Genomic DNA, 13,374 nt, shown 5'->3' with positions numbered 1-13,374 from the left:
TATATGCTAAATGATAGTACTGTTGTCTGAATTTATTGCTTTTTATTTATGCAATAAATTCCTGAAGCATACTCTTGAAAAGGTTTAGAATATTTTAGCCATTTTTTTCCATAGACCTAATCATCTTTAGTTTACTCTAGAACACGTATTAGCAAATTCTTAGCATTAATGTAGCTAAATGATAGCATTGCTGTCAGATTTGTCTGTTTTACAAAATATATTACTGAAACATACCCATCACAGTTTGGAAGAATTTAGTTTTTCTCTATCCATGTCCAAGTCCGGTGCACACTAGAAGTTATTTTAGCTTGATTGTAGCTTAAGATTATAAATGACAGCACTGTTGCAAGATTTTATTGCTGATTTATGAAATATGTAACTGAAACATACACTTAACAAACCGTTTTAAAGAGTTCGGCCTTTTCCTATAAGACAGGATCGGTATTTGTGTGCTTATATCTACAAAAACATAGCTGCCTGGAGTTGCCAAGATGGCATCCTAGTAATTCACTTGCTTTTAAACAAAAATAATAATTACCAACCCTCATGTTCTTTTAAAACCTGTATGACTTTCTTTTCTCCTGGAAAATAAAAATGAAAACAAAACAACATTTTGAAGAACGTTGTGAACCAGACAACATTGAGTCCATTGACTTATTAAAAAAAAAAAAAAAAAAAAAAAAAAAAAAAAAAAATATATATATATATATATATATATATATATATATATATATATATATATATATATATATATATATATATATATATATATATATATATATATATATATATATATATATATATATATATAAGGCATTTCCAAAACTGTCTTCATGTTCCACAGAAGTAAGTAAGTCATACTGTTTGGAATGACAGGAGAGTGAGAAAAAGATGGCAGACTTTTTATTTTTGGGAAGACTATCCCTTTATAGTGATAGCAAATGCGCTTGATGAATAACTGTGCTAGAAAAGTGCACTTTGGGAAAAGGTTTGTATGTTTGCTGTAACAACTAATGACTGACTCTTCGAAATGATTCACAAGCAGCAGGTGAGCATGATTCACAGCTTGTCTGGACACTGCGAAGTCCTGATTTACATTCTCTGTAGTTTCTGTAATGAACAGAAACAATGTATCTGAGCTGAGATCCCACAGGGACATGAATTATTCCCATGACAGATGGATTCAGGTGAGATGACAGAGATGTAAAGCCATGTGTGGGTGTGATGTTTTGGCCTCGGCTCACAGCTCGATCAAAAATTGCCTTTGAAAAATGCCCCGCCCCCAGCACAGTCATAAATTGGACTCACTTATCAGCAAACCGATTCCATCTCTTAAAATGCCTAAGGTCTCCTCTACATCTAAAGAGGCCATCCATCCATCCATCCATCCTGTTCTTTTCTGGGATTGTTTAAAAATGGAGACAAAACCGTTTGGCCCCCATGTGGGAAAGTCGTGACCTAGTGGTTAGAGAGTTTAACTCCTGACTCTAAGGTTGTGGGTTCGAGTCTCGGGCCGGCAATACCACGACTGAGGTGCCCTTGAGCAAGGCACCGAACCCCCAACTGCTCCCTGGGTGCTGCAGCATAAATGGCTGCCCACTGCTCCAGGTGTGTGTTCACGGTGTGTGTGTGTGTGTTCACTGCTGTGTGTGTGCACTTTGGATGGGTTAAATGCAGAGCATGAATTCTGAGTATGGGTCACCATACTTGGCTGTATGTCATGTCATGTTGGTAAGACCTCCAGCCAGCTACTTTTTAGGTCAGAGGTTCCCAAATTTTTTTCGTACACCTGTGAAATATTTACATCTGAGAATTTAAGCTATTATTTCAATAATGCAATGACACCTCTGCATGTTCACAGTTCTCTGATGTTGGCTAATGGTCACATGGCATGCAAGTAAACAGATAAAATAAGATTATTATTTTTTTTTAGTAAATGTTTTATTTAGATTTGTTTTCATTTTTTATATCCTTTATATACAGGGCTGCACTTATTTTGTCATACTATGATTATTATTTGAACTGCAATATGACAATTATGAAAACTATATCTATGTAAGTATACTGTATTTAAGCGTATATGTAAGCCTCTTTATCGATTATATTTCAATTTCAGTTTTATTTTAATTAACTGCACAGCCCCATTTGTTAATTTTCATTTTATACTTGATGAGACTAATAATTAATATGGGTGAAATAAACATCAATGATGCTTTGCCACAAACAGGAACTGCGAGAGCAACTACGGGTGTGATATTCTTGGTAGCCACTGGTGGCAGCGTGGTCAGCATGTCGGCAGCATGTCAGCTATAACCAAAGGTGCCCACAAATGGTTTCAGTAATTCCTCCATGTACCTGCACCACCGCAGTGCTTCATTACTCCCCAGAGCGTGGCCAGAGCAGAGGCTGAAGAGCTCTCTCTGAGCCATTTACTGATTACTGGGTTTCTGATAGATGTAGTGAGTTTATGACAGGTCTTTTTTCACACTGTGATAATGGCGTAATGAAACGCCAGTGTACAGATGGTAGGATGGTGTGGTGTTGGCGTGTTGGATGCATGCACGTTGGTAGCAGGAGAGACTAAATAAGTGAAGGAAAGCAGTGGGGGAAATGAAGTGGCTTCTTTAAATTAGGTTGGAGTGTGTTGAAGTGTGTCGGTTTGTTCCATGCTGAGTGGCTGCTCTTAAAGCGCTCTGAACTTAAAGCCGCATTGGATGAAAAAGTTTTGAAAAATCCATCCTGGTTTGTTATTTCTTGCACACATCAGCGTGAAAAAGAAAGATTGAAAAGAAAACATCAAAGATACTGTTTATAGGATCCTTGAATCATCAGTGCCAGTGCTGCAGCACTTTACGCTCAATTTCAATGTCCTTTAACATGGAGGCCTCATCATTAGTGATTTCCTCTCAGAATTAAAACATTCTGGATTTTCGGGTACACTAATTATTGTTTATGTAAATATATAAAAAGCAAATAAAAATATCAAAGAGTATTAATATGTATAATTATAAATTTACTAAATTCGCTTTATGAATTTATAAATGTTTATGACCCTGGACTTTATTTATTTTTATTATATATAATATGTATTTATTTGTTCATATATTATTATTATTATTAATTTATATATAGTTTTTTAAAGAAATTAATATTAAGGTTATGAATATTCATATTAAGAAGCATTCAACTGATTAAAAGTGACAGTAAAGACATTTACAATGTTACAAAACATTTCTATTTGAAATGAATGCTGTTCGTTTGAACTTTCTTTTGATCAATGAATCTTAAAAAGTTTCATGGTTTCCACAAAAATATTAAGTAGCACAACTGTTTTCAACACTGATTATAATAAGAAATGTTTCTTGAGCAGTGAATCAGCATATTAGAATGATTTCTTAAGGATCATGTGACACTGAAGACTGGAGTAATGATGGTGAAAATTCAGCTTTACATCACAGGAATAAATAACATTTTAAAATATATCAAAATAGAAAAAAGTTATTTTAAATAATTAATAAAAGTTACATTTTTAATAATAATATAACAATATAACTGTTTTAACTGTATTTTAATCAAATAAATGCAGCCTTTGTGAGCATAAGAGACTTACAAAAACATTTTAAAATATAGCTGCAAGCAGCAATTAAGGGGCCAAGCAGAACCCAGGCAGAAGGAGGAGCAAGCGTAGCAGGGAGGATCAGACTTACCGCAACAATGAGATTTTTGATTTTTTGTCAAAAAAATAAAAAAAATAAAAAAATCATAAAAACAATAAATTGTAATATGATTTATCATGGTTTATCATTTTTGACCTATAGGTGGCACTGTTACCAAAATTGACGTTGTGTGGTCAGTGTTAGGTGACAATGGCACACAGAAAGTTTGGTGTCAATATGTCAAAGCTTTGCAGAGATAAAGCTTCAGATGCAGTTTGGCATCATTCCAGCAAATTTGTTGATGCGGTAAACAAAAACCTGTTTTGTATATTGACATAAAATCCATAACTTTTTGCCTGCATGGTCTGAAGATGATCTGAGTCAAATTTGGTGAAAATTGGGCCGATGGTCTAGGAGGAATTTGATACAGTATGTTTTTAAAGAAAATTAAATCAAGGCGCGTTTCTCACGCTCCACTTGGACTCAAACGGATATGGGTTATGGACAGAAAGTTGTTAGGTTATAGTATAATTGGTATAAATTTTCTCTGCATGATCCAAGGAATCTATCAAGACTAGTCGCATGATCATAAGCAAAACTAATCAACAGCTATTAGTATTTTGTGAAATTTCATTATAATTTTTGACCATAAGGTGGCACTGCCACAAAACTTTTTGAGTATCTTCAAGGAATTGTGCTGAAGACACATACAGAGTTTTGTAATGACACGCCAATGCATTCATAAAATACAGCTATATATGACAGAATTCAAAATATCGACGCTTAGATTGGCTAACATGGGACAATTGGGTATTGTTCGACTTGGTATGTTGCTCTGAATCTAAACCAGTCTTGTGATTTTTGGCCTATCCGTTCAGAAGTTATAAGCAAAAATAACCATTTTTCATATCTCCTGACCACAAGGTAGCGCTGTGCCGAAACTGTGCAGGTACCCCCAAGTCATGGTTATTATAACACACACCAAGTTTGGTTTCAATATGCTAAAGCATCCGTTTTGGCATGCCCTTAGGCCCGTCCACATGAACGCGGTTATTTTTAAAACCGCAGCTTTTTCAACGCGTTTTGGCTGTTTGCCCACACACGAATGCAGCGCTAGGTCAATGAAACCGAGCATTTTTGAAAACACCTGCCAGGGTGAAGATTTTCAAAAACTCTGGTTGCAGTGTTATCATGTAGACAGCGAAACCGGCATTTTTGGCTTGTGACATCGGAGCCAGCGCTGTTATCTCCGCTTACTGGAAACTTTTTCAGGCTTCTGATTGGCCAACATGGCTTTACGGTTGAGATTATATCACCACCTGTTGGTTAGGCATGCTCTTGACATTGCATCATAGCGTGTGTTTGCGTTTTCATGTGGACGGAGATTTTTTTTAAAAACGGAAGAATAAAATACACATGTACGTGTGGAGATGGCCTTAGTCAAATTCGTTTACTCGTTACTTAAGAATGGTTTGACTAATCAACTTGAATTGAATCAACTTTTTGACTGCATGGTCTGAAGATGATCTGAGCCAATTTTGGTGAAAATCTGACAAACCACCTAGGATGAGTTAAAAAAAGTATGATTTTCGAATAATTAAAAATTGTGAGAAATCTTAGAATTTCTTAGAAACCCATAAAAATGAAATTCCATTATGCATTCGACTCTGCATAAGCCAAGGCATCAGAGGAAAAATAATTTTGCTTCTAAACTTAATTCAAAAGTTTTCAGCACAAACATGAGTGCAAATTTGAACTGTTGTTGGTGGTAAAGACTCCAAACTTGCTATGATTAATGTTGAGACTGTCCTCTATCTGTGTGCCAAATTTTATAACTTTGCCACAAGCGGTTCTATGGGCTGCTATGGACTCCCAGAGTGGAAAAAGAATAATAATAATAGGAACACCAACGATTACAAGAGGTGCCCACGCACCAGTGCTTGGCCCCTAAAAATTATTATACATACTTGTATATTTAATGTATAACACTATAATAATTTTGCTTTCTAATGTGGGAAGAAAAATTAAATTCGACTTCTTGACTTTGTTTGACAGGCATGTGCTTGAAAAACTCTTGCATTAGTATCACACTTTCTCTCACCAAGGAAGTCAGGATGTAGGTGTAGTACACTGACAGCATCCCCAACTCTGAGGCCTGGAAGATAAAAGAGAAGAGAGAGGTACATTAAACACTTTTGACAATGCTAGGCTAATTTAAACAGCTACCAAGACCGAATCTGTGGATGGCATTGCCGCCATTTAGAAGCAAAAGGCAAGGTTCACTGCTTTGCAAAACCTGTTCAGAGTTGGATGAAAGCTAACAAAAGACAGCCAACATTCCCGTTCTGTCATTGCCATTCTATTTATCAATTCTTCACTGTCTCCAAGGAAACAGCAGCAAATATAATATGTCAGTCAAATGTCAGGGGTGAAAACACTTTCAATAATTATTTCTATGGGAACGGAGAGAAAACTGAGTAAAAGGGACAGTTTAGAGTACAATAAAAGCATGATAGGGAAACAGTTTGAGTGGCTGGGGGTGTTTTTCTTCTTTCTAGCAGAGAAAAATATTAAATAATTAATTTAACACATATTGATCAGGAAAAACCTGCAGTGAAATATAACCACATTTCCTAGAACAAAAAGAACACTGAAATAACTTGGTAATTATTATAGGTTTATCAAATAATCTCTCCAAAACCGCTCTTGCAGATCTTTTCATTAACCTTGCAGCCATGATCAATAATCTCAACCCATACAGTGCATACAGAGACTTATTTTCTGTTATTGTGCAATTAAGAATAGAATAGGAGTCAAAATGTTTGACTAAACCATTTTTGGCAAATTATTTATTTTTTTGTAATTTTTTTTCTGGTTACTTTTATAATAATAATAATAATAATAATTAAATTTTAACTTCGTTAAAATTAAGCATTTTGCTGATCTCTTCTTCAAAATGTGCCCGCTACACTTTTTGTTTGAACCGACCTGTGTGACATATACAACTTATGTGGCAGAGCATAATTTGTAGATGCCACAGATCTGCTGACAATGGCGGAAGTACCTGGTCTGAACTTCCCAAACTCCCAGTTTTGTTCCTACATTTTAGCATAAGTTATGCTAACACAGCACTCCTGGACACCTGTTCTCTTGTGGTTGCATCACGGTTCAAAGCAGCCTCTGTATTACGGCACTTGTACTCACCCAGACTCCCAGCCTAGCGTGCCGTAATGCCCATCTGCATTTCATTTGACCAGTGTTTTGTTAAAAGAGAGAGAAAGAGGGAGAAAATGGACCACAGGAACGAAAAGTTTTTCCAGGTTATGATAATTTTGTCCTTGCATAAAGTATTTTATAATGAAAGATTTTCCCTGCAATTGCCCATGTAATTAAATCCTGCAACTCAAGCTGGTGTGTGAGCTGTGCTGTGAACATTGGCAAACAGATCTAGCATGCTTGCCCTATACTCCCTCCTCACAACCTGAACGAGTGCCAGCTTTCCACATCTCTGCCGCATGCTCGCTCCATATAGATCCAGAGAGAGAGAGAGAGAGAGAGAGAGAGAGAGAGAGAGAGAGAGAGAGAGAGAGAGAGAGAGAGAGAGAGAGAGGAACAGAGAGATGTGAAGGGAAGATATGAGTGGATGAAACAGAGACTGTGAGACAAACAGAGAGAGAGAGATGGGTTGAAGAGGGTATGAGAAACATAGTAAGGTTGACAAACTGACAAGGAACCCACTGTGAACTGTGCAACCTATCATCATAACAGTGGCGGTACTTGTCCCTGTGTCTCCATAGCAACAAGAAAAGCCAAAGATAGACCTGTGATAGTCATCAGACACTTTGATTAAAGAGCAATGGAGTGAATAGGGAGGAAAAATGGAAGTGAACCACTGGCTGAAATGTCTGAAAGGCACAAGATATCATGAAGTGACCAGAGAAGAGTCAAGATGACATGAGAAGAGAGAAACTAAGTTGAGATGACATGACAAGACAGGCAGAGAAGAGAAGAGAAGTTAACATGAAGAAATGATGACAAATATATTACTATTGTATACTATAATGTAGGTCTCAAACCTATGATATTATTTTTAAGGAATATCATTCATCCAAGAAATATGTTTTAACTTATACAGTTCTGATGTGCTTCATATATATATATATATATATATATATATATATATATATATATATATATATATATATATATATATAAAATTTTAAATTTTAGTAAAGTTTTAGTTAAAGTTGTGTTTTTGTCATTGTTTTATGTATACACACACACACACACACACACACACACACACACACACACACACACACACACACACACACACACACACATACATATACTGTATATACACACTCACATACATATATATAGACTGTATATACTGTATATATAATAGAGCTGACATTAACTTTTATTTAAGTTTTAGTTAAGTACATCAAGTTAAACTAAATTAAAATGAGAAATGTTTTATTTGAATATAGTTAAACTAAATTAAAAAGAGAAATGCTGCTTTGGCAGATAGAGTAATGAAATAATATATATATATATATATATATATATATATATATATATATATATATATATATATATATATATATATATATATATATATATATATATATATATAGTTTTAATTTTAGTTTCAGTTTTAGTTAACTATAATAACTCTGCCACATTATCAAAATTCTGGTCAACCAAGCTTTCTGTTGGATACAGCTGTGAATTCACATGACAAACTTAAACCTGTTGCGAAACCTTGTGGGGAAGTCTTTCTTTCACACAAACTTCCCAATCACATGGATGGAAATTCACATAACAACAGAAAATGTGACCGCACCATAAAAGCCTAGGGGTCATTCACACATGATAGATTTTTGAATAAATCAGTTAGGCAGTGGAGTGAAAAAAAGGTCTAGAGATGTTTTTTTTTTTTTTTTCTTTTTTTAAGTGAACTTATTTTAACTTCAGTTCCGCATTTTTAGAACGGTATGTCGCATGCAAGACTGTCTGTCCATTTTCTCTGCATTGATCACCTTTACTCTCTTTCCACCAGTTCCTGTAATCAGCCTCTCCTGCAGAGCCATTAATTTCTCTTTCCTGAAAATAATGATTCATGCTTAATTGTGGCTCACAATTATGCTTCAGAGGTGTGTAGCATTATGTGTGCTCAGTCAGTCATCTATACCGAATTATTCAGTCATGAGGCCGCATCCATGTTTGCTCATGTACACTTGAATTGAATGTGCCAGAAAGAGAGATTTATTTACTACAGCTCATAAGCATCAATCTTACAAATGAGGAGCAACAGGCTCTAACTGAGTTCAAGGGTGGGATGAATATCTCACATTTAACTCTTACACTTAAAAGACACATGAACAAAAGGTCATGAGAATAATGCTACACTGTGAATCTAGTGGAACACTTACTTATATTGTTTAATGGCATCATTAAATTCTTCAATCTTTATGAGTGATTTTTTTATTTTATTCTGAGGCTCAAGGTCATGGTCACTGACATCCAGAGAGCAAATAATAGCAAACTATTATCAGCTTATAATTGCATAATAATGGCCTTTTCACTCTTGTATTTCTGTAAACTTTTCAAACCCTGGATGGATCCTTTGAAAGCTTCCACCACAGAAAAAAAATAAATAAATAAAAAAAGCAATTATGACTCACAATTATGATTCACAATTCTTCCTAAACATATAAAATGAAGATTACATCTTACAATTTCGATTTTTTTCTTGGAATTCTAACATTTTTTTTTTTCTGACATTTATTTTCTTTGCCAGTGAATTACAATTTAATATATATTCTATAAAAACAAATTGTAATATTTTGTACAATTCTTCTTCTTCTTCTAAAAAAAAAGAAAGAAAGAAAGAAAGGTTGTTTAGTATTACTTTAATGTAAAAAAAGACTAAATGCTGATTAGTGAAATGATTTTTGCAGAATATCCCTCTCAACCCGTTCAATCCTATGGAAGCTTATTTCTGCCAAATAATTAAAATTAATCCAACTATGGATTGAGAGGAATACGCTGCAAAAACCATGTGACTAATCAGTATTTTGGTCTTGTTTTCCATTAAATACACTAAACAACCTTTAAAAAAGATAAATTTACTTTAATAATTTTTTTTTTTTTAGAGAATATATATTCAGTTGTTACTCACTGGCAAATAAAAATAAATATTAGTAAAAATAATAATAAAAAAAACGAATTTACACAAATTTGGATGTAATTACAGTAATTTATTGCTTTTCATTTAATTAATTGATCTTGCTTCATGGGTATTTAGACAAAAAAATAATGCTTTTTTGCATAACAGGCTGACTGTCAAGCTGAGACGTACCCTTTCCAAAATAACGTGAGACATGGTGGCATTGGCATCCACTATGATGGTGGCAGTCTTGTCATCACGGATCTCCTTGAGAAGGGGGGTGGGATCTTGGCTGTCATCCAGCATGCGAACAGAAAGGGTTTCCTTGGAGATGAGAAACTGACGCAGTAACACCTCCAGGTTTAATAGGCCTGTTGAAAAGGGGCACACACAAAACACTTCAGCGTCCTGAATTATGTCACCTTTGCTCACAACAAGAAATACATCCTCCTTCTCTTTTCCTAACAATTATGATACTATGGGATCGTCCTTTTTAGGGACTAGAGTCGATTTTCTGTGGGTGTGAATATAATGCTATTATATTTGTCAGACAATTTTGAGGTAAATTATCTGCCATTATTTTTTTATTGAATTTAACATAGATAACAAAGCTTTTTTTTTGCTGTTCTGTATGTCAGTAACTAATTTAATTAGCAAAATCATAATCACCCGAGTGTTGAATCTCAGTTCCTTTGGCAGTTAAGAGGCCTAGGAGAATACAGGACTTTGAATTGCACAATACTGTATCACAACAGAATGTGACATCGGTTTATTATGATCTGACTTTAAATCTGAAAGGCTTTTGCTGCTGACTTCACACATAAAGCGGCCGATGCCATTGTTCACAGCTGTCATCTCAATTTCCTGCTGAGTTACTCAGCGTATATTTAATTAACCATAAGCATTCAGTTTCTGTCTTTTGCTAATTGCACTTCACATGCAATTTCACATTTAGTGCACTACATTAATCACGGTGCTATAGCATTGCTAGCTAACACATGCGCTGACTGCACAGATCAAGTTGGACAGGAACTTGTGAGAACAGCAAAACACTGAGTTTTTATATCAACGTCTAATTAGGGAGGATTGGCTAACAGGCCAAAATGTGAGGATATATGGAAAGTAAATGAGAAGATGAAAGAGTATAGGGTTAAGTTAGCACTGTGGGTAAGGTGTTAAAGAGAAGCTTCTAGCACTGGCAAGAGAAAAGCACAAAGCCGTTTCCCACACAGAGACTGTGATAAAGGCTTAGCCTCCATTCACTCTGAGCAGCCACTCATTTCCTCAGCTATGACTTTCCACTGGGCTTTAACAAAGCGCCAAGTTCATTTATCTTTAAAGCACACACACAATATGGACATACAGTATGCTTCAGCTGAAAATACACACATGCTTAAAAGCTCAGCGGACCACAGTGCAAACATAGCAGAAGACTATTCACACAGGTAAATAACAGAAGTACATACACACGCACTCGGCGGACTGGATTTGACTACGCTACAATGCGTAAACAATTCCTCAAATCTGATTTGCTAACTTCCAATAGACTTGTGCTTACTGTAACTGCCACTATCCTTGCTGAAAAAAATCAAACAAACATCCAAAGCCATCCTACACAGATTTACTGGTCTAATGTAGTCTCCAATCCTGGTTAGGCTGGTTTTAGAGGGGGTTTGGGCATACATGAGCAAGCTAAACCAACAGAACACCTGCTTCCAAGCTAACTTCTGCAAATTCTTGAAAGATTCTCTCAAATTTATGAAAAAAAAAAATCTTTCTTCCAGTAACTTTAATAAAGTGTTCATTCAAAGTTATTTGGTCTTTAATAATGTTCTCAAAACTTTAGAACAAAAACATTATTTACACATCATTCATGCAAAGATTTTTCCTAAAACATTTCAGATGGATGTTCTTTGAACATTTTTTGTTAGGTTAGCCAGTCTTGGCTAGACCAGCAAACCAGCTTAGTATGGTTTTGGATGTTTGGTTTTTTCAATAGTCTCAACCGCACATCTGCTCTCTAGCATGTACTGTATATTTTATGTCAGTTTTAAAGTTGTGGCGACAGAAGTAGCGACGGATCTTTTCTTCCATATTGTAAATATAGTATATCATCTGAGCTAAATGGATCAATGAAAAAAAGTAAGATGTGGACTTGGTTCTTGTGAACACAAGCTTGCTGTCGATTGTGGAGGGCCAGGGTTAAAGAAGACAACAGCCGTCAACAGAGAAATCTGTCATTTCACTGGAAAATTCAGGACATTTTAATCAGAACTGATGGGGATATATAGAGGGATTAATTCGAATAAAATCGATAATGTGCATTTCACCTTTTCATCCTTTCTTTGACATGGGTTGTCACTATACAAGCATTACAATATTTAACACTTTGAAAAGTTTTTGAAGAGTCACAATTCATTATGTTGCTGTCTGGTCATTTTTTTGAAATAAACAAGTTAAAGAGATCGGTAAACCTTTCATCAGTTCATTCTGAAAAAAGTTTCAGTCAGATCTCATCCTGCCCGAGGCCAGACAACAATTCTTCCCCTTTTTTCTTCTCATTAGACAGAAAGAAAGAAAAGCTGAAGGGGTGTGAGCCACTGAAAAAAAAAAGCTTTAGTCTTCCTCCTTTAACAACGCATGTCAGAATCCCATTACGCTCCTTATCACATTAAATTAACGTCTTCCAGCACAAAGGAGAGAACTTCAGAAATAAACAGCCAGACAAAAGAGAGTTTCCAACGTCCTGCTTCATATCAAGTGCCCTTTTCTAGAAAGGCGATCCTTTCTCTATGACTTTCGTGACTTTTCATTTCAGGGGCTTTTTGTTTGATTTTACAGTCTCATCCTTTTTTATCTACACATTTATTGTATTCTTCTTGAAGAGGCAGGAGAATTAGATCATCCCAATTTACCCACGTTTGGGGTTCTCGTCTCTCTGTGGGACGCAGGCTGACTTCTCTAATTTAATCATCTTTAATTACAGATCACTTCAAAGCAGTGAGAAGAATGTCGGGCAAACAAGTAGTACAATATTTCTGTTCCTAGCGGAGAGGTGCTGACAGGTGGGTAACCTCTTTGAAGTGTGTGTTTTTTATTCACTGTTTTCAATCTGTGCACCAAAGTTCAGTTCCTTTCAATTTAATCCGTGAGCTCCTTTAGGTCAAGAGGACACACTTGAAAGAGATTGTAGCACTCACCTCTCTGACCCTATTCAGAATAATTTGGGTAATACCTTACGAACACAGGGTCTTGGTGATCTTCTGGGTCTCCTGACTGGATAGTACAGGTCAGCTAATTTTGTTTAATAATGAGACCTTACTCACCTCACTACACGGTACAGACCTGTGCAACCAGATGAAGCCTAGCGCCTCATCCAGTGGAGGTTTATACAACCACCTAAGCCATAAATGACAAAGTGACAACTGGAAATTGGCTTATGGTACAAGTAGAACTAAGTCTTAAAACCTTCACTAGTGACTATCCAGCTGTTACATACTACATTTACATGAAAACTTGTGCGAACATATATATAGTATAGGT

General features: G+C 35.5%; 1 protein-coding gene across 1 annotated transcript in view; it reads right to left on the bottom strand.

The window, feature by feature from the left end:
* The window catches only part of grik4 (glutamate receptor, ionotropic, kainate 4), a 314,456-nt gene that overhangs the window by 82,228 nt on the left and 218,854 nt on the right, over positions 1-13,374 (bottom strand). The window contains exons 7-8 of the mRNA XM_042771152.1: positions 10,024-10,202; positions 5,758-5,811 (exon numbers count right to left, since the gene is read on the bottom strand). Of these exons, the coding sequence (XP_042627086.1) occupies positions 5,758-5,811; positions 10,024-10,202 (233 nt within the window). The remainder of the gene's footprint in view (positions 1-5,757; positions 5,812-10,023; positions 10,203-13,374) is intronic.

The sequence above is a fragment of the Cyprinus carpio genome, chromosome A15, assembly GCF_018340385.1.
Source record: "Cyprinus carpio isolate SPL01 chromosome A15, ASM1834038v1, whole genome shotgun sequence".
NCBI lineage: Eukaryota > Metazoa > Chordata > Actinopteri > Cypriniformes > Cyprinidae > Cyprinus > Cyprinus carpio.
This window is presented reverse-complemented; position numbering and strand designations above follow the sequence as displayed.